This window comes from Cydia amplana, chromosome Z (assembly GCF_948474715.1).
Source record: "Cydia amplana chromosome Z, ilCydAmpl1.1, whole genome shotgun sequence".
NCBI lineage: Eukaryota > Metazoa > Arthropoda > Insecta > Lepidoptera > Tortricidae > Cydia > Cydia amplana.
The window spans coordinates 39,207,792-39,235,463 of NC_086096.1; the positions used below are offsets into that span (position 1 = coordinate 39,207,792).

At 40.7% G+C, this 27,672-nt stretch overlaps 1 protein-coding gene across 1 annotated transcript; it reads left to right on the forward strand.

Moving 5' to 3' along the window:
* Positions 1-8,999: 8,999 nt before the first annotated feature.
* Positions 9,000-17,952, forward strand: LOC134661259 (uncharacterized). Its single transcript, XM_063517245.1, has 6 exons — positions 9,000-9,149; positions 11,259-11,413; positions 14,173-14,263; positions 15,182-15,328; positions 17,361-17,480; positions 17,728-17,952. The coding sequence occupies exons 1-6, from the start codon at positions 9,087-9,089 to the stop codon at positions 17,950-17,952; spliced, it is 801 nt and encodes a 266-aa protein (XP_063373315.1). The 5' UTR covers positions 9,000-9,086.
* The last annotated feature ends 9,720 nt before the right edge of the window (positions 17,953-27,672 follow it).

Consider the following 27,672-nt stretch of genomic DNA (forward strand, 5'->3'; position numbering starts at 1 on the left):
TGGCTGTAAGAGCGAGATATAACAAATACCCTTCTCCGTCCCTCTCAGCACAGTTCGGCAACCGGATACATGTAATAACCCTATATCTTGCCTCAACGCCTTAAAAAATGTCGCCGCGTCGGCACGCCACTTTAGGCACACGCCTACTGTGTGCCGCAAGGCCTCATGTCGTCACGTGCCGACTTTAGGCACATACGTTCGGTGTGAAGTCCACAAACTGAATTTTTCAAACTAACGTGTCAAACGGGGGTATAAAGTATTCACGGCAGTGCACCGTTTGGAAAGCTGCTGTTATACTGGAGATACATGTGGCATACGGCTTGCGACACGCATCAAAATCAATATTATAGGACAATTATACACAGGTCGGCCCAGTCCCTAAAAAAGCTCAGCAAGACTTGTATTGTGGGTACCTACTACACGACGATATACATATGTAGGTATATGAAATATAGTTATACATATATAAATACTTATATAAGTACCTACATAGAAAACATCCATTACTCAGGAACAAATACGTTAGTTTGATTTGGTAGTTGCAGTTAGTTGTATTTTATAATTGTTGTGTATTATTATTATTATTTTTTGCTTGTATGTAAATTCAATGTTGACGTGTAGGTATAAGTGCCCTTGTGGCCTATTTGCTGAATAAATGTTGAAGTTTGAAGTTTGAAGTTGAATATTTGCGATAAACATACAAATAAATGGCCTTACCAGCCAAGCCAAATAACCCAATAAAGCAAAACTAAATCATATAGTAAATATAAACCAAAGGATGCCCACAGCATATACATTTAATTTAATGGAGTATTTTCCTACTAGTCAAATCAGTTCTTTTTTCGAACAACGATTTTAGAATTTGTTTCACGCAATTGCACAATAAATTGTGTAGAAAAAAATCTCATAATGTCAATATCCAGGGAGGAAAAAGGGGACTATACGTTTGTATGGAGAAGCGGTCGTCCACTATCCTATTAAGTAATGCCACGCCAAAGATTATGGTCACAAAATTCGAAGATGTTTCGGATCTAAACCAAAAACAGCGAAACAAGGCAAAACAGCCACGACGTTTTATTCTTTACTTTTCGTTTTATGCATACATCTAAATTACCTATGTGAACCGATTTTAAAATTGTATGAATAAATAAACAATGTGGCATGCCACAACGCGGCAGGCAACACAACAACGTAGACGCACCTTTACCCATTCCCAGTCTCCCCACGTCCACCGTTGGAAGGTTGGAACCAATCCAAATCGTCCCAGTGATAAATGTACTATTAAGTACTACAAGGACCGATTCAACTAATCCAACTAATCACACATATAATGACCTTATTTTTAAAACTCATTAGCTCCGGTATATATTTATTTTAAATCTGGTAAAAGATTAAAATGTCAATGTCGTGTAACGGGGGCAGGGAGATGGCTTGCGTGTTTTATAATAGTTTATTTCGGTGAGTTTATTTTTAATGATTCACGTTTTTCGATTGGAAAGCTGGAGATTAAAATTTCAATGTAAAAATTGTATCTGTATTGTACTATGCAAGAATACTATGGATGCAGGGTTTTCTGTTTGAGGATGAAATTTACTTCCCAGTACCCTAATACTCCCAAGTGACACTAGTGACCCTGCCTACGAAGCTGGCGGGCTTGGGTTCGAATCCTGGTACGGGCATTTATTTGTGTGTTTATAACTAAAATTTGTATCTGAGTATATGTCAGGCACAAGTCGTATCCATAAGTTAGTAAAATAAGTATAATAGTATATTGTTAACCAAGGGATGAATATAGACGTCTTTCACCCGAGTTAAACACTCTCTACTTTTCATTTCGAATACGAGGAAAGTAAAATGCATGTTTTTTTTAAACAACCATTCAATTCACCATTTAAGTAAAAGTGTTGTTATTTATGGAATGGGGAGAATGGAAATAGTATAACAAATTCGTTGCAATAAAGTCTAGTTTCTGTGTAAATTGTTTTATGGCATTTACTCTTGAATAAAACGTGTAAAACTAACTCTTAATAGGTTTACTGGTAGATAATGCTTTTGGCATTAAGTCCGCCTTTTGTACAATAAGTTTTTCTTTTGTGCAGTAAAGTTAAAATAAATAAATAAATAACACACAGAAAAAGGGTCAAGAGCATTATTTAAAGTTTGTCCATCGGTTACAGACAGACAGACAAACACAATGTGTGCTTTACGATGCTCGCACGAGTAAGTACCTACGCCTTGTTTGAAGTTGATTCGAAACGGCAGCGCCTTTGGTGCCACTTCTGACACGGTTGGCTATTTAAACGCCCTCTTTTATTTTAAAAGCGTAATTAAAACTCGATCTTTCACATTCTGTCTAACATTTAGCAAAGAATCACTTATAGTCTAATATATGTAAAATCTAACATACACATTTACACATACACTCTTGGACAAATAGAGGAACGCTAAAAAAATGTCTAATTAAGTACTCATTTTGAAATTACATTAGGCGCAACCCGGTAATTAAACCTATACATATAGGTATACATGTAGAGATTGTAGGTATGTGTAGTTACATTTCATATCTATTCCTAACACATCTCACCTAGATACACACACATTGAAACACATTATTCACAATCGATTGACTAACAGAAATAAACTCAATTGATCCAAAGATGTTTACGATTTCTATTCATATTTCTGCAATTCGTAATCCGGAACGTTAAAAGTCTATAATGTTTTTCACGCAAATATATTCTTAATTGCGGGCAGGTTATGGTCTGAAATTGCGGAAATGTTAAAGTGTATTAAAGCTATTTTAATACTTTGCGTAAACATTTGTAAGATTACTACAATGGAGTCAATATGATTGGTAAAAACACGTGTAAAAGTGATGTAAGTCGTATCTCAATGTATACTGTTCAATTGTGTTTGCTTTTCTTTTACAAGCAGTGTGCCTATTTAATATTCATATTATTTCATATTAGATTTGTGTATTACATTGTATTTTCGATTTCGAGTCGGGGCATGATTTTGGCCATCGAATTAGTTACCACACAGTGCTGTCTAATCTTGTTCAATTTGAAGTGTCTTAGTATTGTTATTTTTCTTTGATGAAGTACTACGCATACATTTACGAAAACTTAAACACGTACAATTAAGATCTAAAATTACCTCCGACGTTTCGAGGGCGGCATTGTCCCCGTGGTCTCGAAGAAGACTGGCTACAGTTAACATCAACATCTTCGAGCTGTGCGAATTTTTCAAACTACATACCCGCACTTGGTCTTGCCTATGCTAATCGTGATGTTTTTTATTTTATTTATGAACTTGGACATTTTGCACACGGGATGTTCCCGAATCGGCGATTTTCTTTTTCGCTTACCTACATTTACTTATGGCTGGATTCCATGTGGATGAGATGTGGATAAAACCATCGTCCCGATTAAAATACGCGATTAAGTCCCGTTTTGGCCGTTTTGGTAAATAATAATGTGTAAACATCATGATTAACGACAGCTTCAGACAGAGAGCTCTGGAGCCTCTGGAAAACCTTGGAGGAGGCCTATACCCTATAAAAACCGACAAGTGCGAGTCAGACTCGCCCACCGAGGGTTCCGTACTTTTTAGTAGGTATTTGTTATTATACAGTGGCAACAGAAATACATCATCTGTGAAAATTACAACTGTCTAGCTCTCACGGTTAATGAGATATAGCCTGGTGACAGACAGACGGACAGTGGAGTCTTAGTAATAGGGCCCCGTTTTTACCCTTTGGGTACGGAACCCTAAAAAGGGGTTCTCATACATTCCTTCTTATTGTCAATTTTATCAGATGTGTATATTTTTTTGTGTCTGAGAAAATAAAGACTTTTTTTATTTTTTTTAAAACATCATGAAGGTTCAAATTGGTGTGCGCATACAATACTTTTATCACATCATTGACACGGAATCAGTACAGATAGTAAAACAGATCAGTTTCTAAAAATACAGTAAATGGCTCCGTATTGAGAGCGTGGCCATACATACGGCAGATGGTCGGCCCCTGAAACACTTGCGGTACTAGTAGAACAGTCGCCACACGGGATTGTAACGCCGTTTAGGGTCCTAGCTAAATTGGTTGTTCCATACTTACGCTATGGAATGTCCAATTTAGCTAGAACCATAAATGACGTAATAAAACTTTAGTTTGAATTAATATTTGCGGTTAGATGTATTTCATAATTGTTGATGTGTTTTTTACTTGTATGTAAATTCCATGTTGACGTGTAAAAGTGCCCTTGTGGCCTATTTGCTGAATAAATGTTGATGTTTGATAATCACGGAGCCTGACTGTACCTGCCAGATATCGAATTTTTGGGGTCAAAATTAAATGACAGTAGGGCGAGTTACCTAAGCTCAGTTACCGATCATTTTCCCGACTTTGCCGTCAGATATATCGGAGCGGCCAAGGTGTTCACAAATATCTAGACAAACCCTTATTATAAAGACGTTAAAGTGTGTTTAGATATGTCCGGCCACCTCGATATGTCTGATGCTGACTGTACATTCGCCATCAGATATATCGGAGCGGCCAAGGTGTTCACAATATCTGAACACGCACTCTAACGCCTTAACAATAGAGGCGTGTTCTTTGTGAGCGCCTTGAACGCCCCGATATATCTGACGCTGACTGTACACATTGTAAACTACAGAAAAAAGCATTTTCACCACACCAACTGGTAAAGGCTCGCTATGATTGTTCAAAAACTGATAGCAAAGTTGCATTTTATTCACATGTGAGTCAAAGTAACCAAATGCAAATGTTAAGTGTTTTTCTTATGTTTGCTGGTAGAATTGACTTTTAAATTGCTTTTAAATGATGATTTTGAATGATAAATATTTAATAACATTCATTTGGATTTGATTTTGTTTGATATCTTACAGTTAATATTTTCTTCGAGTTGGTGTGGTAAAAATTTTGTATTTCACCACAGAATAAATAATAGTACTAAGTACAGAAGACTCACTCTCTAACAAAACACGTCTGTTAAGATCAGCACAGATATGGCCGCTAGGTGGCGACAGCGCCACGCGCGGCTTATGGCTTTCCCCAAAATTGGAGCCGAACGGATATACTTTTAGCTACCTGTAGCAAAGCGACGAAATCGCGGAGTGAGTCGCCTGATTTCACTCGGGGGCATATTTTGTTTAATATTAGCACGAGCGGTTAACAAAAAACTTTTCCTCCTTGTAAAACAAATAACTATTACCTTCTGTGCGCTATCCGCTGTGGTCGTGCTGGTGGCTCCCGTCCGCCGGAGGTCTTGCCCATCGGTCGAGCGTCCCAACAGCATTCAGCCTCTACGACAACTGAAACATAAGGAGTTTAGTACGGCGCCATCTAGGGGGAATAATTATAACTAAACAGGAGGTCTTGCCCATTGGCCGAGCGTCCTGACAGACGTAGCCATCTGTGAGAACTAAAATATAAGGATTTTAGTACAACGCCATCTAACGAGATTGAATAGTAACTATAATTATATATTAAACCTGAGTTAGGCTGCGCCATCTATGGGCCGATCGGGTCTTTCGTAAAGTCGAGCGTTCAATAGTTGTCTACCTACGGCAAAAAGAACTGAAACATCGCTTTTAGGCCAATTCGAACGTGCACTGACATCAACATGATAGCTTAATGATGTCATTTAGTCGTGCGTCTCGCTCGCGCCAATACTAAATGAAACGACACGATAACTAAATGAAAACGAACGATTTTTTTAAGTCGATTCTCCATCTTTCAATAAACTGTCTTTTTCTTTATTTTCTCAAAGCCTCGGTTTGTATATATTATTGTAATTGTGTGGCAGATTGAACGATGCAATCGGCATTCCCGCAGAATTCGATTCGATTCAATTTCCGAGCTGTGCTGTACTGCAACGCGCGGCTTGTAACAGAGATACAGCTACTAGCTGTCAGCTATAACGGAGCTAGTAACAAACGATAAGTACACTGAACTACAGGGACTACAACTCTGATATATACAGGGTCCTTTTGTTATCAAAGACCAAACTCTGAGGGGTGAATATGTATAAGTCATACTGAACAACTTTTACTATGCGGCCAACCCCGAAATCGCGAAAAAAATTCTGGCGTCTCATACATTTCAGTGAATCAAGAGTCAATGTTTTTTATAGAACAGCAAATATTTTGTTCGCGATTTGGGGGTTGGCCCCACAGTAAAAGTTGTTCAGTATGGTCATACTGAACAACTTTTACGAGTACCTACATATTCACCCCTAAGAGTGGGGTCAGTGATCAGAAGCATCCTGTATACCCAGTGCCTATATCTGGGATGTCAGGAAGATAAAAGTCTTGTAGTTTATGTGACTTACGTAATGAAAGGCATTAAATACGAGTATGGGTTTATGAAACGAGCTGAAAGCGAGTTTTATAAAAACACCACACGAGTATACACATATATATAGCCACACGTAGCATGAATATCGTATCAATATCTGGGAGACCGAGCTTTGCTCGGTAAACATATAAAAACTCAAAAATTAGCGTTTTCCCAGAGATAAAACCTAGCTAGATCGATTTTTTGCCCCCGAAAACCCCCATATACCAAATTTTATCGAAATCGTTAGAGCCGTTTCCGAGATCGCCGAAATATATATACATATAAATAAATAAATATATAAATAAATAAATATGCAAGAATTGCTCGTTTAAAGGTATTAGATAGATATAGCATAGCCGCCACAGTGCCCAGTCCCCACATTACCCTTGAAACGGGATACTTGCGAAAATCTCCAGTTTCCGGTCGCGAACGAGACCGGGATATTGACAGGAAGTGGACACACTACTCCATGTTTGACACCTTCAAGGGATTGACACGATTGACAGTGTGCATAACGAAATCTATCGGCATGAATATGGCCTATTCTGAAAACTTTATGTGTGAATTAGGACACACTGAACCCTGAATCTAAAATTTCTTGTAAGAAAACGCAATCATTTTTTGTAGTAATTTTTTACCGGCAAGAAAAAAATAGGAATGCGTCCAAATCTTTTCGAAGTGAGTTTTATTAAGTTTTCATTTGTTATCTAGGATTGGCGCCACTCCCACACTTTGTTCTATTTAATGGCTCCTCTATATGATGGGCCAGATGGGCCGGATGGGCATCATACAACGTTTTACAGTACATATTATGGCCCTTTAAACTTTTGACATCGCACGAAAAGTGCTATTTTACGCACTAGTATATTGTAAAATATGTTAGGAATATGTGTGTGGAAAAATGCTTAGGTACTTACAAAAAAAGTTATTAGCGATTTAGTCCCATAAATAACTTTGACAGCCTCACCTGAAACTCGTATTTTGCCGTTTAGGTATACGTATACCTACTTTAATGGAACCATCGACAATAAGAAACTCAAAACGACCAAAAATGTATCCTAACCAACAGGAAATCCTTTATTATTTTTACTCGTTCAATATAAAATTTGAACGAATAAAAACTTCTACATTAACTTTTTAATTAAAAATTTAAAACGTACTAGAGGCTTTGGTTCAAATCAAATTAGGTCAAGTGGGAATCAAACTTTTTCTCCTAGGCTAAATCGAATATTATATTTTTATAAATTCTTATTTATCTTGATGTGTTCGTTCATAGAAAAAATAAAATATAAATCGTTGTTTGGACACAATGATTGTGTTATGTTAAGTTGATAAAGGGTTGGGACTTACTGAGTTCCCAACTTGGGACCTCAGTAAGTATATCAATATAATTATACTTGTGCCAGGAGACCGCGCTCTTCCAGCAGCAATTATGTAACTTCCCATATGGTAATGGCGGTTTGGTGCAACCAGCCCTAAAACACAGAAAAATAAATGGCCAGGACTTGCCTTGACTAAAGGGGCCCACAGATCACCAGTCCGCCTGCAGTCTCTGGCCTTATCGGGCGGCCTGCCGTCCTAGGCCAATAACGTCTACACACAAAGCGATTGATGCCTGCCGGTAATGGCCTGCTGCCACCTTTGCGACCACTCTCTAGCGGTTGATAGTCCTCAGTTTTCGCCCAAGACAAGCCCGTTCGGCCGATATCGGTTTGTGTTAGTCGTCAGGCCGAAAACTGACAGAGAACTGTTAGTGTGTGACCTCTTGCGATTAACTGACAGGCTGATATCGTCCGGCGAACTGGTAATCAGTGGGCCCCTTAAGCACTTGCTTGTAGGTAAACTGCCGTAATCCGCTAACGGAGGCCATACACACCTAATTCCTTAATTAAATTTCACGATAACTGCCGCGTGAAATTTGGGTGCGTCATAACTTATGAGAACTACTTTAAAATGTTTGTAAACTACATCGCAACAGAAAACTGTGTCACCGAGATGATTGTTTAGCTTATACAGTAGCGTATACATTTTTTATACTTTAGATTGTGATATAATATAAGGTTTTTTATGATTTTTGATATTGATTTGATTTATCTCGTTTTTCTCTCTCAAGTATGTAAAGTCTATTTTTTTATTCGGTAGACTGAAATGACAGTTAATAGTATGAAATGACATTTCATGTTCATACAATTAACTGTCATGTCAGTCTACGGAATAAAAAAATAGACTTTAGGTAAAAAATGTATCCCGGCTGTAAGAGTATATTTTAAATATTAGCTAATTCTACAGGAAAGACGCGAACGAGTTTTTCAGGCGTAACGAGCGGCTGCATAAACTGTGACCACGCTAACTTTACATGAGCTAATATATACCTACTTGAGCACTGGGCATGAAAAATTTGCGTGGCCCAACTCTATTTACCTATCTTAAATAGATCATAACATAACACAAAAGACGTGTAATTTTCAACTTAATAATTTTTTTAAGTATCTGTATTCTATGACATAACTTTCGCAGTAGCCATTAGGTAGGTACCTACCTACACCACTCCATACACGCAAACAAAAACCGAAATGTTACCCAACATTTTTATTATTCGGAACGGATTTTTTTAACAACTCCATCTTCAATAAAAACATTTTCCACGGCGTACGTGCCCATAAAAACGATTACAGGCGCGATTTTAAAATTCACACGCTTTTTCTAACTTTATTTTATTTTTATCATGTGTAGGATAGTGTTATTGTTTTTGCTAGTGGGATGCGGAGCGACGCAGTATTTTGATGAGGTATTCGTTTATTTTAATGTAAAGTGATAAGTGTGGGAAGGCTTTTAAGGCATCGTATAGTTTGCGGCCCCGTAGACAACATGCCAATTGCTAACGCTCCGTAGCGATCGAAACACAACTGTCGCTGTCGCACTAATATGGAAGAGTGATAGAGAGACACCAAGCGATTCGATGGCGAAGCGCAAGCGATTGTCACCTTGGCTAGGCCGCCAGGTAAGTTTTACATGAGAACAACGCTCGGCTGGTTGTAATGGAGATATTTTTGACGTGTTTTCAACTTGCATTGCATTGGTATTTTTTCTTAGACTGCATATTTTAGCCGGTAATTGGCAGGAAACGGCGCAGGATCAGGCGTGTCTCACTCCGCGATTTCGTCGCTTTGCTACCAGGTAGCTAAAAGTACATCCGTTCGGCCCCAATTTTGGGGGAAGTCATAAGCCGCGCGTGGCGCTGTCGCCACCTAGCGGCCATATCTGTGCTGATCGTAACAGACGCGTTTTGTTAGAGAGTGTCTTCTGTACTTAGTACTATTATTTATTCTGTGGCAGGATCTAGAAAAGTGGCGTGCTATCGTTTCGTTTCGTATTACTAATATGATATTAGTTAGTTGTTAGCATATTTTACACTATCAATGAATTTGAACAAGCAGAACACAGTCGAAACAAAACTACATTTGAATAAGAATGCCCGCTGACAAAACGAAAACAATGGCGCATTTTAAAATATATCAGTTTTTCAGTGACAGCGATATGTCATGGCGAAGCAAAGCCTGTTTCAGAATTGAATGCACAATGAAATATTATATTTGTATTGCTGTTGTTACCATAGACTAATATTCATAGACACCGCTTCACATACAGGCCCGGACTTAGCCACCTAGAGGACCTTACCTACTATGGCATGTAGAATTTAGGGGGGTCCCTTTCTTGATCTCAAAACCATTGCTAGGTTGCCAGGCCCCTAGGCCCGGACCTTGTGGACCTAGGCGGAAATCCGGCCCTGTCCACATAGCGTTCATTTTTGTGCAATCACTCGGGAACTGCACACACGTTGAGTATGGCCACTCATACAATGTGCTCTGCGAAATTATAGGTCTTGATTTGCCGTTCGCCGCACCGCCGGTAGCGTGCGTCCAGTCCGCAGCCTTAGTTGCGTCCAACGAAGCGTTCAGAGGAGCGTGCAGCGTAGCGCCGAGCGTCCAAGTGAGGCCACTCAGATAGATACGTTTGCATTTGTTTAACATGGACGCCGTGCCGTGCGCGCTGGTCGCTTCGAGCGTCCAGTCAGTTTCCACTCGTATTCATCTACTAGACAAGTGATCTTTGATGGGTGCATTCACGCCGCAGTTTTGGCCAGAAGCGTAACTTGAATTTTAAAATGTGTTTTAAAACTACGGTTAAGAATGAAAGAATATTATACAGTGGGTTTTGTAGAAGTTTATTTAAAAGGAAACAAGAAATTTTCTTTGAGGTGAAAATGTAGATTTTCAAAATAGTTAAGTCTGTAAGTCAATACGGATAAAGGATGACTGACGTGTCCGGGTCGGAGCTTACGGAGCTTAGTTTTCTATGGAAAGCATCACCTGTCATCTGTTATAGAAAAGTAAGAGCACCGGCAGTAAGTAGCACCGGCCCGGACACGGCCTGGTCACGGCGCGGTCTAACGTGAGTCATCCTTAAGTGTGGCTGGTCTTTAGAGTGGGACCTGTTTACACACTGATTAGTAAATATTTATTGTGAGTTCAAACATAAGCAATGTTTGTAGTGGAAAATGTACGTATATAAGCTCGCAATAAACAAATCAATGTATTAATAACTGTCCCAATGTGAAGGCCAGCCATCCCTATCCCTCAGCCACATTTACGTATATACCCCGTGTTGAATTACTTTGTCGGGGTTTGTGTGAATTGTGTGTGTTGCGTCAGTTTTTTATAATATATTTCGGGGAAGATACGACAGCTTGACTATAAGGCTTAGTTTCCCTGGGTTGGAAGGTCAGATGGCAGTCACTTTCATAAAAACTTGTGTCTACGCTAAATATTGGGATTAGTTGCCAAGCCGGGACAACGCTATTATTATGATAATGATTAAACTTAAAACATTTTTCCAGCAATTGTTCAATGACAACCGTCGTGTGGCCAATGCCGTGGTGGAGGCCCTGCAGGACCGGCATTTCGAGGGCCAGCTGACCCTGGACCTCAGGAAGGAGAACCAGGTGCTGCTCAACAGGACCATGTCGCTGCTCATCAAGTACATCGTCAAAAGGTACCTCAAGACCCCGCCATTTTGAAAAAAAAAAGTAGTACAACTTCACGAGAATCGGTTGAGAAATGCGAATTGTAACACAGGTGGATATACTTACGAAAAAAATTTTTGCTCAAGCAGAAACAGAGACGTTTTTCTCTCACGCTTAAAAGAGGCCCACTGATTATCAGTCCGCCGGACAATATCGGCCTGTCAGTTGTTCGGAGTTGTCAACTTTTTGTTCTAAATGACAGGCCGATATCGTCCGGCGGTTTGTTAATCAGTGGGCCCCTTTAGAGCTCGCTCGGTCAGTTACGTATATTTTTGGTGTGATATTCGTCGCAGTTGTGAGATACGTAGTATAAAAACAAAGATCACTTACTATTTTCACGAAATAGTCCACTTTTGCTAAGCTAATACGTATATCGAAATAATAAGTTAGAACTGCTGTTTAATTACACAACTACCCTCCATGTATATTTCTTGACCATAACTGTCAGAACATTAGTAACGTAAATAAAGTATCTTATAATAATAAATAAGCCATGATATTAAATTCGTATTAATTTGCTATTAATTATTCTATAATAAATTAAATTAAAATGTAGCAAATACATTTGTTAAATTGAATTATTATGATAACCGGATGTGCAGGAAACATCTTACTTGTTATTCCTACCAAGAAGTGGTGGAAGGGGTGAAGTCTGATCGAATATAAGCAGGTGTCTGACAGTTGTGGCTCACTTCTCAGTTGGAGAGCTAACGACGACAAACGAAGCTAAGTGCCCATTTTATTTTATTGTGTTTTTATGACTTGTATGTTTTCTTTGTGTTATAGTCTGATGGTATGTACGTTACAACCTTTAATGTGAATATAAACCTTTGATGACCTTTTAATTAACAATTGCTATGTAACGTATATTCCAACTGATTACGGAGTAATACATCATGTAGCTTATTGCTAAATCTTTATTACTGTTTTGAATTATGTCAGTGTGTACGTTAAGGTAGCCAGTGCTAACTATAAGCCACCAATATCTATTACGCAGCGTACCTACTTGACTAATTTAGCAATACAATATTAAGATTTTTGTGAATTGTGTGGTAAATAAAGCCGATTAATTGTTCAGTAAATCTACAATATACTTTTACTTACAATCTGCTCATATAAATATATTACTTAAATAACGTTTACCATTTTTAGGGTTCCGTAGCCAAATGGCAAAAAACGGAACCCTTATAGATTCGTCATGTCTGTCTGTCTGTCTGTCTGTCTGTCTGTCTGTCTGTCTGTCTGTCCGTCTGTCCGTCTGTCCGTCTGTCCGTCTGTCCGTCTGTCCGTCTGTCTGTCCGTCCGTATGTCACAGCCACTTTTCTCCGAAACTATAAGAACTATACTGTTGAAACTTGGTAAGTAGATGTATTCTGTGAACCGCATTAAGATTTTCACACAAAAATAGAAAAAAAACAATAAATTTTTGGGGTTCCCCATACTTTGAACTGAAACTCAAAAAAATTTTTTTCATCAAACCCATACGTGTGGGGTATCTATGGATAGGTCTTCAAAAATGATATTGAGGTTTCTAATATCATTTTTTTCTAAACTGAATAGTTTGCGCGAGAGACACTTCCAAAGTGGTAAAATGTGTGTCCCCCCCCCCGTAACTTCTAAAATAAGAGAATGATAAAACTAAAAAAAATATATGATGTACATTACCATGTAAACTTCCACCGAAAATTGGTTTGAACGAGATCTAGTAAGTAGTTTTTTTTTTATACGTCATTAATCGCCTAAATACGGAACCCTTCATGGGCGAGTCCGACTCGCACTTGGCCGCTTTTTATATTCTAAACCTTGTAGTTGTCCCTATAATAAATACATTACTTTGACCAATAACTAACTGATCTTAATTAAATACTGCATTACATCCTTATTTTATATTTTATTAATGATTATATATTATATTAAAGTACATCTGACACAGTCGTATGGTTTAGTATTGGCGAGCTGTTTAAATACCTATGTGCAACTATATCGTGTTATACATGAAATGAAAGGGCTCATTGAAGTTTTTTCAGAAAATAGGCAAAACATGCCCCCCGGCCTCCCCCCTTGTGTCCGAAACCACGCGTCTGAAATAAAAATACACGTTAATTATTCTTAGTACCTACACAAGACGGGAAAATGTTAGAAATGAAGAAAAATACATTCTTAAAAATTATGTGATTTAGGTATGGGACTCTTAATTGGAACGCGATTCCGACTCGCACTTGTCCGGATTTTTTGTATAATAATCTCCGATTTCTCGAAGGCGGGCTGATTGATTTGGAGCCCCGCCAGGAATCGAGGGAAGTCCTCGAATATTACACGCACACCTTGATAGCATTCTAAACTGTTTCGTAGGGACAATTGAAGAATATTTATTAACCCACTAACTTAGCAAACCTTTGTTCAATTTTGTCTCTTTCTAACAGACTAATGTCAGAATGCCAGATAGAGACTAACGGCTGGTTAGATATGACAGTACGTACATATGAATACAGTCGGACTAAGCTAACTCAGCATGGCATTTGTAATGAAAAAGTGTGGCAACGTCATCATTAATGTTAAATTTCTATGAAAATATGACGTTTATAATAACACTCCCTCACTTTGATCTATTCAAGTCTGTCAAAGTTAGCTCAGACGGACTCTAACGCCACGCCATTAGACGATAGTTTTCATAATAGTTTGCTTTTTGCCTAATAAATGATTTTTTGAGTACCTATCTTTGATGCAGGGAAGTTGACAACTACAGGAAACGGCGGGCAGAAGCTATCAGCCGGAAGATCTACTCGGCACTCGTCATGAAACTCATCGACATAGCTCGAGTGAGTTACTTCTTCCTTTAATTATTTCAAAATAGACATTTTTAAAACCCCCGCGAAACCTCAAAAACGACTACTACCCGGAAAATTAAATGTAATACAATTTTGCATCTTCGCTAGACCATTAGATGAGCACCATAATAGGCATTGGAGTTTTTATCGCACGGTAAGACGTTAGCAAGCTGTGGAGTCGACATAAGGAATAAAATTCAACTCGTATTTATACTCATACTCATTCATTTATTTAATAAAGCATTTTTATTTTTATAATCTATATCAAGAAAGTTGATGAGTTTACAAACGATCCTTTAGTGTTGTCTTTCATATAAATATTACAAATAAAAATAAGGACCATGTTTTTGTCGTGTCCACGAAGTGGCGACCCGATCAACGACGCCACTGTAATCAAAGACACACACCTATCTTATCGTATAGTGACAAAAGTGTGATTCATAACTCATTCATTTATTTAATTAGCATTTTTATTTTTATAATCTAGATCAAGGAAGTTAATGAGTTTACCAACGATCCTTTAGTGTTATCTTTCATATAAATATTACAAATAAAAATAAGGACCATGTTTTTGTCGTGTCCACCAAGTGGCGACCCGATCAACGACGCCACTGTAATCAAAGACATGTACCTATCTTATCGTATAGTGACAAAAGTGTGATTCATAACTCATTCATTTATTTAATTAGCATTTTTATTTTTATAATCTAGATCAAGAAAGTTAATGAGTTTACCAACGATCCTTTAGTGTTGTCTTTCATATAAATATTACAAATCAAAATAATGACCATGTTTTTGTCGTGTCCACCAAGTGGCGACCCGATCAACGACGCCACTGTAATCAAAGACACACACCTATCTTATCGTATAGTGACAAAAGTGTGATTCATAACTGGCTTCTATTCCCAGGATCTGCCCAAGAGTCAATCGGCCACTTACCGCATAGACACCGCACACCGCTACTACATGTCTGTGGAGTCGCGCGACCTGCACGACGATATCGCCGACCGACAGGTGTTCCATGTGTGCGCTCGGCTCTACGACATCCTGCTCACTGTGAGTCATTACAAGAACCAACCACTTGCCGCATAGACACTGCACACCGCTACTACATGTCCGTGGAGTCACGCGACCTGCACGACGATATCGCCGACCGACAGGTGTTCCATGTGTGCGCGCGGCTCTACGACATCCTGCTCACTGTGAGTCATTACAAGAACCAACCACTTGCCGCATAGACACTGCACACCGCTACTACATGTCCGTGGAGTCACGCGACCTGCACGACGATATCGCCGACCGACAGGTGTTCCATGTGTGCGCGCGGCTCTACGACATCCTGCTCACTGTGAGTCATTACAAGAACCAACCACTTGCCGCATAGACACTGCACACCGCTACTACATGTCCGTGGAGTCACGCGACCTGCACGACGATATCGCCGACCGACAGGTGTTCCATGTGTGCGCGCGGCTCTACGACATCCTGCTCACTGTGAGTCATTACAAGAACCAACCACTTGCCGCATAGACACCGCACACCGCTACTACATGTCCGTGGAGTCGCGCGACCTGCGCGACGATATCGCCGACCGACAGGTGTTCCATGTGTGCGCGCGGCTCTACGACATCCTGCTCACTGTGAGTCATTACAAGAACCAACCACTTGCCGCATAGACACCGCAGACCGCTACTACATGTCCGTGGAGTCGCGCGACCTGCGCGACGATATCGCCGACCGACAGTTGTTCCATGTGTGCGCGCGGCTCTACGACGTCCTGGCAGCGTAGCACGGTCGCTTGTCATGCACCATGCCTGTCACGTTCTAACAAGTATGTAAGTGCAAAAGGGACGCGCATAGTGATAGGCGATAAAAATGGAACCGTGCTGCGCCCGTTGCTCACTGTGGGTCATTCTCATTACAAGATCCAACCACTTGCCGCATAGACACCGCACAGCACTACTACATGTAGATCGCCGATAGACAGATGTTCCATGTGTGCGCGCGGCTCTATGACATTAAAAAGGATTAACGCCAAAAAGTTACTTATTATTACCATTATCTTTATTTTTACTTTAATTCGCCCAAAACATTAAAATGTTATCAGAAGAACTACACCTACCCCATATCAGAAAACTTAAAACTTAACAACCTCCTATCTCGAACGTTCTCATTTTATCAAAACCTGTCTTATACCGCATATACTTAAGGTCTGTTTTTACTATAATACGAACATAAGATAGACTTTATCGGCGTATGTGTGTATGTAGGTAGGTGGAATGGAATTTATGGAAGAATTTTATGGCGAACCGAATCTCATGAGTAAACTTGTATAATAATAACGCCGGTTTTACGACTGAAATCTGAGGCTAGGCTGTCTCGAAGGAAATAGGGATTGTATATCACCGAACAGGAAGAAATACACCGACCGGACTACCGGCCAGGCGTCGGAATTTAGGGGGCAAATAATTTAAATGACAGGCAGGGAGTTCCCGTAGGACTAAGATGGTCGGTTTTTTATCATCTGTCATCATGCCTGTCACGTTCTAACGAGTATGAAGTGACGCATGACATGACAAGTGATAAAAATGCGACCTTGATACCGCCGTTGTATCAATAAATTATCGAAAAGTAAAGTATCAGACTATACAATCAAAAGTATGTACCATTCTCTGCTTAACAATATGAAGATACACATATAAAAATATCTTAACGCGCTCTCTAGCGCTTTGACAGTAGAGATGTATTCAGTTCAGGTATTTATGAGCACCTCTGAGGCCCCGATATATCTGATACCGACTGTACCTAAAGACCTACCGCCAACGTCGAAAAATCGAAAACTGTTATCGGCCTCTCTATAACTTGCATATTCGAGCGACAGAGACGCAGATAAGGTTTTTCGATTTTCGATGTTGGCGGTTGGCCCTCAGTACGGATATTATGGTTGGGTCGTATATGTCAATATATGTGACAGCGTGATAAAAACATGTCCGTCTCTTTCAATCACGTGGTGTTTAAAAGTGACACTTATTTTATCACGTTGATAAAGCCTAATAATTCGCCTGCAGGTGTCTATTCTTGTTCGCAGGCGCCCAGAATTCTAACCCAACTGGGGAGAATGGATCTCCTAACGCCGAGGGTGCTGGTGCGCAAGCTGCAGGACATAGAAGTTAAACCGGTGCATCTAGGTGCACTGCTAGTTATCCAGGTATGAAAGCGGTTCACTCGGATCGGGAGCGAATAGCTCACAGCTGCTCTGAACAGTCATTCATTACGAGATCTTTATATGCCTTATCCCCTGGTGTAAATACATACGCCATCACGAGAACAAACTGCTATTTATAGATTAGCAAGATATTGAAAAAAAATGACACTCCTTTGTTCTATTCTAATTATTGCAAACTTTGCTTAGACTGTCCGAGCCCTGTTAATAATTATTTTGAATTTCTTTTCAGTATCACCTCCGACGCACAGTCAACTACGCCATTCAGAACAACATTCTCGAAACCCTAAGCGCCGAGCCCCGCATGGTCGGCCCTAAGGTCATCGGGACCCTAAAGGACCTGGCCGCCCTTCTGTTACCGGTGGTTGAGATGCTGGATGTCCATCTGTCATATTCGAGCCCCATGTTCAAAGATACGTGCCCGCCTACGTGGCTCGGCATTGTCAATAATAAATAACCCATCTGTTTCATTATCTCCTGGTACCTGGTACTCATTTCATGGCATTTTATGCCTAATGGTAAGCGGCAACTGTAATGTAGCCTACGGGCGTCTACCACTACAAGGGTGTCGTTGCATGCACATTGCCTTTAGAAACAAACCTGCATACATTTGCGAAGAAATTCAAAGGTGTATGTGAAGTAAATGGTGTATGTAAATGAATTATGAATTAAGTCCCCAAGACTTATAGTCCAAGCCCTCTCACGCATGAGAGGAGGCCTGTACCCCGCAGTGGGACGTATATAGGCTGAAATTATACATATATAAAAGGATATTGGTTTTTATATTGGGCCACTTATTAAATTGTAACTAGTAGCACAGTTTCCGAATGCTCTTTGAATATTACTAAGCCGATTAAGCCTTCATCGGTTCCCGTCGTCTCCATTTTTTCTTCGGTGCACTTTGGCAGTGAGTTGAGAGCTTACTGCCAAACATTAAAAACTTAACTCCGAGAGCCTTAGAACGTTATGCAATTAGTGCTAAATGGTTCTTGGATATTTAAGTCAGAAACTAGTCTTATTCACAGATTTTTTAAATATTTAACTATTTAGTTATTTATGAACAGAAATCAGATTTTAGGGGGTAAATTTAATAAAAGGTTTAATGTTTACAGTTCCTTTAACGATACATTTAACTATAGATGTTTTTAGGGTTCCGTAGCCAAATGGCAAAAAACGGAACCCTTATAGATTCGTCATGTCTGTCTGTCTGTCCGTCTGTCCGTCTGTCTGTCCGTCCGTATGTCACAGCCACTTTTCTCCGAAACTATAAGAACTATACTGTTGAAATTTGGTAAGTAGATGTATTCTGTGAACCGCATTAAGATTTTCACACAAAAATAGAAAAAAAAACAATAAATTTTTGGGGTTCCCCATACTTCGAACTGAAACTCAAAAAATTTTTTTTCATCAAACCCATACGTGTGGGGTTTCTATGGATAGGTCTTTAAAAATGATATTGAGGTTTCTAATATCATTTTTTTCTAAACTGAATAGTTTGCGCGAGAGACACTTACAAAGTGGTAAAATGTGTGTCCCCCCCCCCTGTAACTTCTAAAATAAGAGAATGATAAAACTAAAAAAAATATATGATGTACATTACCATGTAAACTTCCACCGAAAATTGGTTTGAACGAGATCTAATAAGTAGTTTTTTTTTATACGTCATAAATCGCCTAAATACTGAACCCTTCATGGGCGAGTCCGACTCGCACTTGGCCGCTTTTTCCCATTAGTGATCGCGCGCCTCAAATCAGAATACGGTTGCCTAAAAACTTTGGTAACTTTCAGCCCTTTATCTAGTCACGATCACAATTAAAATAAAAAGCGGCCAAGTGCGAGTCGGACTCGCCCATGAAGGGTTCCGTATTTAGGCGATTTATGACGTATTAAAAAAAAACTACTTGCTAGATCTCGTTCAAACCAATTTTCGGTGGAAGTTTACATGGTAATGTACATCATATATTTTTTTTTAGTTTTATCATTCTCTTATTTTAGAAGTTAGGGGGGGGGGGGACACATTTTACCACTTTGGAAGTGTCTCTCGCGCAAACTATTCAGTTTATGTAACATACGAGCACAAAATGCTGTGTCTCACAGCTAAGTGTTATCACTATTTTAATATTAATATAGGCCGGTAGCTTGAACATGTCATGCTCGCTTAAAAGTCTTTGCTTACGGTGGCGTCGTTGATCGGGTCGCCACTTTCCCGAATGAAGGTTGAGGGAGGCGATGGCTGAGATACGCGTCGTACTCGTGAACGGGTGCTGTTTGTGGAGACGGGTCTGTTTAAGCTAACACGAATATATTTAGTAACTTTATTTTTTAATTTAATTGCAGTGAGACGCCTCATTCGGTTCTCGTATGTTTTTTTTTTTTCTCGTAATGTGTTAATCATACAGGATTGTGACTCTTGGAGACCCTATACATCTCTAAGGATAATTTGATAAACTATGTTATTTTTTAGTTCTGACACTTAGAGACATTTACACCTCTAAATAAGTTTAGATTTTTTTTCCATGTATCTGTTTTGTTTTTATTTTAATATTATTATTATAGTTTTTTTATGTAATTCGACATTAAGAGACCTTATACATCTCTAAGTAATTGTATTACGTTAGTTTGATTTGGTAGTTGTAGTTGTATTTAATAATTGTTGATGTATAATTATTATTATTTTGCTTTTATGTAAATTCAATGTTGACGTGTAAAAGTGCCCTTGTGGCCTATTTGCTGAATAAATGTTGAAGTTGAAGTTGAAGTTGAAGTTTAGAAAAAAATGATATTAGAAACCTCAATATCATTTTTGAAGACCTATCCATAGATACCCCACACGTATGGGTTTGATGAAAAAAAAATTTTTGAGTTTCAGTTCGAAGTATGGGGAACCCCAAAAATTTATTGTTTTTTTTCTATTTTTGTGTGAAAATCTAAATGCGGTTCACAGAATACATCTACTTACCAAGTTTCAACAGTATAGTTCTTATAGTTTCAGAGAAAAGTGGCTGTGACATACGGACGGACAGACAGACGGACAGACATACAGACAGACAGACAGACAGACAGACAGACATGACGAATCTATAAGGGTTCCGTTTTTTGCCATTTGGCTACGGAACCCTAAAAAGCGCTACGATTTTTCAAAAACTCTGCTGGCTGAACCTACTGCACCTTAATACTAACAAAATCAATCAATCAAAAAAACTAAAAGAGTTCGCCTATTGATATATTTGTTGGCATAACTGGCAGGTTATTATTATAACGGATTTATAGGTCGTAAAGCAAATAAAGCTGCGGTGTTTGATGTAACGTTACGAAGCCATAAAACCACACATACGTTCGTCGCGCGATAAGAGCGAGATGAAATCGCGTTTTCCCATGGCAGGCCACTGGTGATAGGGGTGCTACGGATAGGAAACCTCCTAGAGTGCCGAGTCCCTTCTCATTCCTCTTGATCATTTGATCCGGGGGAAAGGTAAGGGTTCTTGGACGGTGCGCCCCGGGGGCAACGGTAAGTAATCTCTTGATTTCCAAGTAATTCCTTACCGGTGCTGCCAATGTCCTGTCGTGGGGAGTTGAGGGGGTTCCACACAGGGTGTCCTCTCAATGAGGGAGAGTTCACCCGAGTGTGTGCTGGAGGGGGGCCTCGGCCCGGGCGGCTTCGGTCGCGGATGGGGCCTTCGGGCCGGGCGCCTTCGGGTGCGTGAGGGCACAGGAATGCCGCTGACCTGTATAAAACTGCGGTCCCCGTAACTGTCTAGGCAGAGGGCTTATGATGACGGCCGGGGGGGTTGCCACTGCTGGCCGGCGCCGGCGTGGTGGCCACGAGGATGACCACCTCTATACAAAATCGCTAAGGCAACCTGAGGGGGTGGAACCCGGGGTTTTTCCATCTCCTCCCGGCGTGGAGGTTGTCATGAGGGACCAGTGTGTGGTGTCGCCCTGCATACTACCTTCTAGAGAGGGAGCTTCGGCTCCAGGGCCTTCGGGTCCAAGGAGGGGACAGCCTCGGCTGTCGGCAGCAGGCGGTGTTCGCGGTGGAATGCTCTGCGATCCCGTGTTCACCGTCACCATTGCTGCGAGACGGGCATACCGTGGAGGGTTTAGTCGGTATTTGGCCCCTTGGCCACGAGTCCGACATATCCGTCCTAGTTCCCCGGCTAGGCGGAATGCCTAAATGCATTACTCCACGTTAAAAAAAAAAAAAGGCCACTGGTGATAAAGTGAGTAGAGTCAGAGGTCAGAGGGCCGACCGCGAACTACGTTCGACGTGTTGCCTCTCTGTCGCTCTTGTCAATTCGTGCGTAAGTGTGACAGGGAGTCAACACATCGAACGCGGTTCCTTCAATGGTCCCTCAGACCAAGCTGGGTGACAGGCCATTTCGAACGTAGGTAAACTTAGTTGAACGCGCAAATGAATGATAACTGTCATAATTTAGATATCGTTCTGAAGTTCGAATTAGCCTCTAATTTTTTCAGGTTAATCGGGATGAATAGGGATGGCTGGGATGAATAGGGTCAAAAATTAATATTACCTGACAATTTCTTAAAAATACCTACACGAATTGTATCATTAGATTGAAAATAATTGTAGGTTTTGTATGATACGATTTGTATAGGTAGTTATTTGGTAGTTATTAATAAATTATTGGGTAAATCACAATTAAAGTTTTGTCTTTTGTCACCCCGGTTGACGGTATATTTTTGAGAATAAAATTTCATGCCCGCTGTAAAACGGTAATATTTTTCTGTAGGATTTTTGCCTATTCCGGAATCTCTACGCTAAAGTCGGTCGGACCAAGATAGATTCGAATCGGTGCTAAAAGTTAACTTAGACGGGCTCTAGCTGTCTTAGTGGCCCGACAGCTCCTGTGCCGGCGCACGATTTACGACGACTATTTTTACACAACTATTTGTTATATCGTAAAGCGGCTAATTTGTACGTCTCCTGTCAAACGACATTGTGTAATGTACAGTCAAATGGAATTTGATTTCAGTGCCAGTTCGTACAGTCGTCGCCATCAGATATATCGAAGCGGTGGAGGTGCTCAAAAATTTCTGAATACGCACTTTAACGCCTTGACAATAGAGGCGCGTTCAGAAATTGGTGAGCACCTTGGCCGCTCCGATATATATCTGATGCTGACTGTAGGTTCGTAAGCCGCTGGCGGTAAAAAAAAAACTTGAATTGTTATACTCTATAATCTTTCTCACGTTATCCTGACATTTTGCACTAACACAACTATTCCTAAGAATTGGCGTAGGCACCAGTTTTTACGAAAGGGACTGCCATCTGATCTGACCCTTTAACCCAGAGGGGAAACTAGGCCTTATTGGGGTTAGTCCAGATTCCTCACGATGTTTTCTTTCACCGAAAAGCGACTGGTAAATATCAAATGTTATTACGTACACGTAAGTTCCAAAAAACTCATTGGTCAGTACATAAGTTGCGAAAAACAAAGACAACTCTTCATATAGGTATTATTAAAATATCCAAATCACATACTGATGGGCACGCCAAGATTTTTAAAGTGGAACATACATAACATAAAGCTTGGGTGATGACCTGATGACGACAATAAAAAATGTATTTTACGCAATAGCTGTACAATATTCATAATAATATAAGTCTCATTAAAACTGATTGAACATCATACCTGTCAGTTCTAAAACTTCTGTAGGCCAAGACAAATAAAATTCTAATATGATTTTCTTTAGGGGTATTAAAATAGCCCTAATTAACATTGTTTTAGCAACGGCGTATCTATTCATTCATTGATTTTAAACCTTATTAAAATCAGATTATGATTCCTTTTTTATTAATAAAGACTTGTGAAGTATAGATTTATAAATCTGCCATTTGATTTTTGACCGTGTATCAGATATAGAAGGTGGATTTTTCTTTGTTTTGTCGTTATAGTGTATGTGTTTAGGTTGTGTGAACCTGTCGTTTTATTTTTGATCGTAATTTTATGATAAATAAGGTTTCTTTTTGTGTGTTTTTCATTAAATAGTGTAGGTGTTTTAAGTTTACGACACATGTTGTGATCAAAACATATTGTCCAATATCTGGGGTAACGTCAGATGTTAACGTTCACGTTAAAAATGATCTGGATCTGTCACGGCAGTAAATGTGTGTTTATGATGGTGTCGATGGGTTTTCAAAATATTGGTTTTTATGGTCAACTTTATATTTATTGCAGGTGAAATTTATCATCACACGCTTCAATTTTACACTTTCTTATAAACATACCTAGTTCCTTAAATATAAATGATTCTGCTTTGCTTTGAAACGTTACATTCGAATAACGACAGCACCAGCGTTACTGCCTGCTGCAGCGTTGCCATTCTCAATTTCTTTCTGCCGTTCGCTGCAACAGTCGCATTGTGAACGAGCTCCTCGCCTTTCTGCAACAGAAGCTGCTACTGGAAGGAGTGATGGATACGGTGTCTGCTGTCCAGATCTGTTCGTCGAGTTTTTCCGTTTTTCCGTTTGAGTCGAGATATCTGTGCAGCAAAGAAGGTGCTGCACGAGGCCCTCGGGATCGCCGGCACGTATGTACCTCACCGGAGAGGAGATGAAACCGGGAAGAAGACCCTCGAGGACATCATCAGAGTTCTAAGGGAGAATGAAGAACGGATACCGGAGTTTGCGACGACGGGTGCCTCCAGCCTGCCGTCCTATATTCCGGATCATGTCGACGTTAGCTGCTTGATGTTCAAGGAAATCGTGGCCCTAAAAACAAGTCTAGCGGATGTCATTTCGAAGTTTGATGCGGCCCAGGTCACTATAACCGAGTTACGCAACGAAGTCGTCAGTTTGCGAAACATTGCCCTTACTCGGTCGGCGGCGTCGAATTTCAAGTGTGATGACCGGCAAGCCACGAGCGCCGAGTCGGTCAGTTTGCGAGTTGCTGACACTGTAAAATGTGTCGCCTCAGCTGTATTGCCGCGAGCGAGCCTCCCGCGCGCGCGCCCTCCCCCCGCCTCCTCCAAATCACGTCATCGTGTTTACGCGGATGTCGTCGCCGGTCCGACAGTCGCATCGAACCGGGTTAGTGTACCTGTAAAGGGTACTGAAGAGAGAGCGGCTCCCAAGGAGAAGCTCCCTGTTGCCAGTGTCGATGAGGAGGATTTCACACTGGTATCAAGAAAGAAGAAGGCGCGCACGGCGCCTCGTAAGACTCAGTGTGGTAGCGCCGAACCGGCTAATTCTAGCTTGCGGATTGCTACACCGAGTAAGGCGCTGTACGTATCGCGCTTGCATTACACCGCCACGGCTCCTGAAGTGGTGGAGTATGTACACCAGAAGACCGGTTACACGCTGAGGGTGTTCCAGCTTCGATCGCGCCACTACGTGCACTTCAACTCTTTTGTGGTGCGCGTGCCGCGACCGCTGCAGGGGACCATCGAGTGCGCCGACTTCTGGCCGAAGGGTGTCGTGTTTCGGAGGTTCCGGGGCAAACTGCCGAATCCGACACAGGAGCAGCCGATGCAACGGAGCCACGCCGTTTTATCGACTAAATAACTAGTGTTTAGTTTTAAGTCTATAAAATACATATGTATGTTAGTCTGTAAGGTATTTGTAATATGGGCCTTGTTGCCTGAATTAAACTTCTAAATAAATAAATTGTTTAGGGGGACAGTCACATTTCTAAAATACGTTACCTACAGGTACGCAGTAAGAGACAAGGTCTAAGCTATTAGAATATTACTTCCCATTTGACCAGAGAGTGAAACGTCGCGTACCTAATATTGAATGAAAAACCAGCAACTGTTCGACAGGATATAACGCGGTACGAAGCGTACAGCGTAATAGCCAACGGGCTTATAAGCCATTAGGACATTACTCCTGAGATAGCGTGCGGGGAGGACAATTCGCAGTACTTACTCCTAGTTTGACCGATAAGGGCGGACGCGGGTAAGGGCGGCTGGATGTGGTAGTTTAGCAGTTTAGGCGAAGCGCCCACGTAGCGGCGCGGTTACGAGTAGTTCCCGATTCGCCGGATTCTTGTTTCATCGGATTCTCATATACTCGGATTGTGACGTCCTGTCACGTCCTAAAATCCGGCCAAACAAGAATCCGGCGAATCGGGAACTAACCGATTAAATTTGGCCTTTGCCGTGTTGCGGATTTTCAGTGCCACTAATTTATTTAGGTATATGGAAAGTTTTTAATTTATGTCATCCATGTAAACAAGAAGAAAAATTTCGCAAATATTGTCAAAGATGGACGAAAAAATATTTTGTACAATGGGCGAAGGATTGCGTAACATTTAGAATAGAATAGAATAGAATAGAAATAATTTTATTCGTGAGCACAAACACAAAATAGAAACAGATGTAACAGATATAACAGAGATATAACAAGAGATAACAAGAGATATAACAGAGAATAAAAGGATAAAGTGCCACGAAATGGTCTCATCTCAGCATGTTGCTGGCGACTTCCAGCGCTGATCTTCCGATGAGACCATCCGGTGAAACAATCACGACAGGTAACATGAATACAAAACAAAATTAATATATAACATACAAAAGACAAAGACAGCAAAAAGATAAAAATACATTACAATAAATTATAAATTACTATGTACAATGTTGGGTCGAACTCGTCTTGGCCGTACATTGCGCCTGACAGCTAGCGCCATGCGGCAACTATGCAGACTAAAATAAAAATAAAAAAAACCGGCCAAGTGCGAGTCGGACTTACGCACGGAGGGTTCCGCACCATCAACAAAAATAGAGCAAAACAAGCAAAAAAACGGTCACCCATCCAAGTACTGACCCCGCCCGACCCGACGTTGCTTAACTTCGGTCAAAAATCACGTTTGTTGTATGGGAGCCCTACTTAAATCTTTATTTTATTCTGTTTTTAGTATTTGTTGTTATAGCGGCAACAGAAATACTCTGTGAAAATTTCAACTGTCTAGCTATCACGGTTCGTGAGATATAGCCTGGTGACAGACGGACGGGCGGACGGACGGACGGACGGACGGACAGCGGAGTCTTAAGTAATAGGGTCCCGTTTTTACCCTTTGGGTACGGAACCCTAAAAATTACAAGATGAAGAAGACAGGTCGATTTCATGAGCAACATCAATATTTTATCGATCTCACAGATTTAACTACGTACAAACAGACAAGTGACGGCGATTTCTAAAGTAATGTGCCATGGCAATGCAGAGGGAACGTAATCTAAGTGGTAAGTACAAGAAGAAACTACAAGCAGCTTGTATCGTGTAAGCAGGTTTCCTGGCTAAGTTGGTGGCTAAGCATGTACTGTTTAAGCTTCGTTTTAAAACTATAAATACTTTTGAAAAAACATTTACATTTGAAAAAACAATGTTTTAAAATTAGTCTTTGACATGACCGGTCTCAGGGCGAAACAGAATCTTGTCCAGCTTTAGGTACCTAGTTGTAAGTCGTTGGGTGCTACATGAAGCCCCGGGCCGGCTGTGAGGGGATGGCTCCATATTGATTTATACATACCTACCACAGTCCACACCCGGAATGTACTGCGTCTGCAGAAAACATACCGGTTTCAGCGTCTTACTTCGCTCATGATAATATGAGCTCATATTATCTCTGTGTGAGTTTTGCTAATTTTCTTCTTCTTCTCCTTGTCCTTTTCCCATTATTTGGGGTCGGCTCTCCTAATTATGTTTCGCCAGGCTTCACGGTCCTGGGTCGTCTCAGGTGTGATTTGGGCTTCTTCCATATCCCTCTTGACTGTTGCCAGCCATGTCAGTCGGGGTCTTCCTCGTCTAGATTGTGTGGGGAACATATCTAGCACCTTACGTGTCATGTGTTCGGGTTCTCGGCGCATGACGTGTCCGAACCATCGGAGTCGCCCTTCGGTTAATTTTTCGGGCAAAGGTCTGACTTTGAAACTACCACGGACGTAGGTGTTACGGATGTGGTCAAGTAAGCTGACGCCACCGGCCCAGCGGAGCATTTTCATCTCGGCGGCAGGAAGCTTATCCTCTAGTTGTTTTTTGAGGGGCCAGCACTCGGCGCCGTACACCATGGCCGGACGGACTGCCGCTTTATAGACTTTCCTTTTAATGGTAACCGGCATTCTCTTGTCACATAAAACACCCGTTAGGTCTTTCCACTTCATCCAGCCCGTGTTTATTCTGTGGGAGACATCGGCATCAATGGAACCATCGCAAGAAATG

What these genes read in the sequence shown, in the direction of transcription:
- LOC134661259 (XM_063517245.1), top strand. Translation starts at nt 9,087, where the DNA reads ATGTGTAGGATAGTGTTATTGTTTTTGCTAGTGGGATGCGGAGCGACG. An exon ending in CGACGCAGTATTTTGATGAG is followed by an intron (nt 9,150 to 11,258) that starts GTATTCGTTTAT and finishes ACATTTTTCCAG; the next exon opens with CAATTGTTCAATGACAACCG. An exon ending in GTGCACTGCTAGTTATCCAG is followed by an intron (nt 17,481 to 17,727) that starts GTATGAAAGCGG and finishes ATTTCTTTTCAG; the next exon opens with TATCACCTCCGACGCACAGT.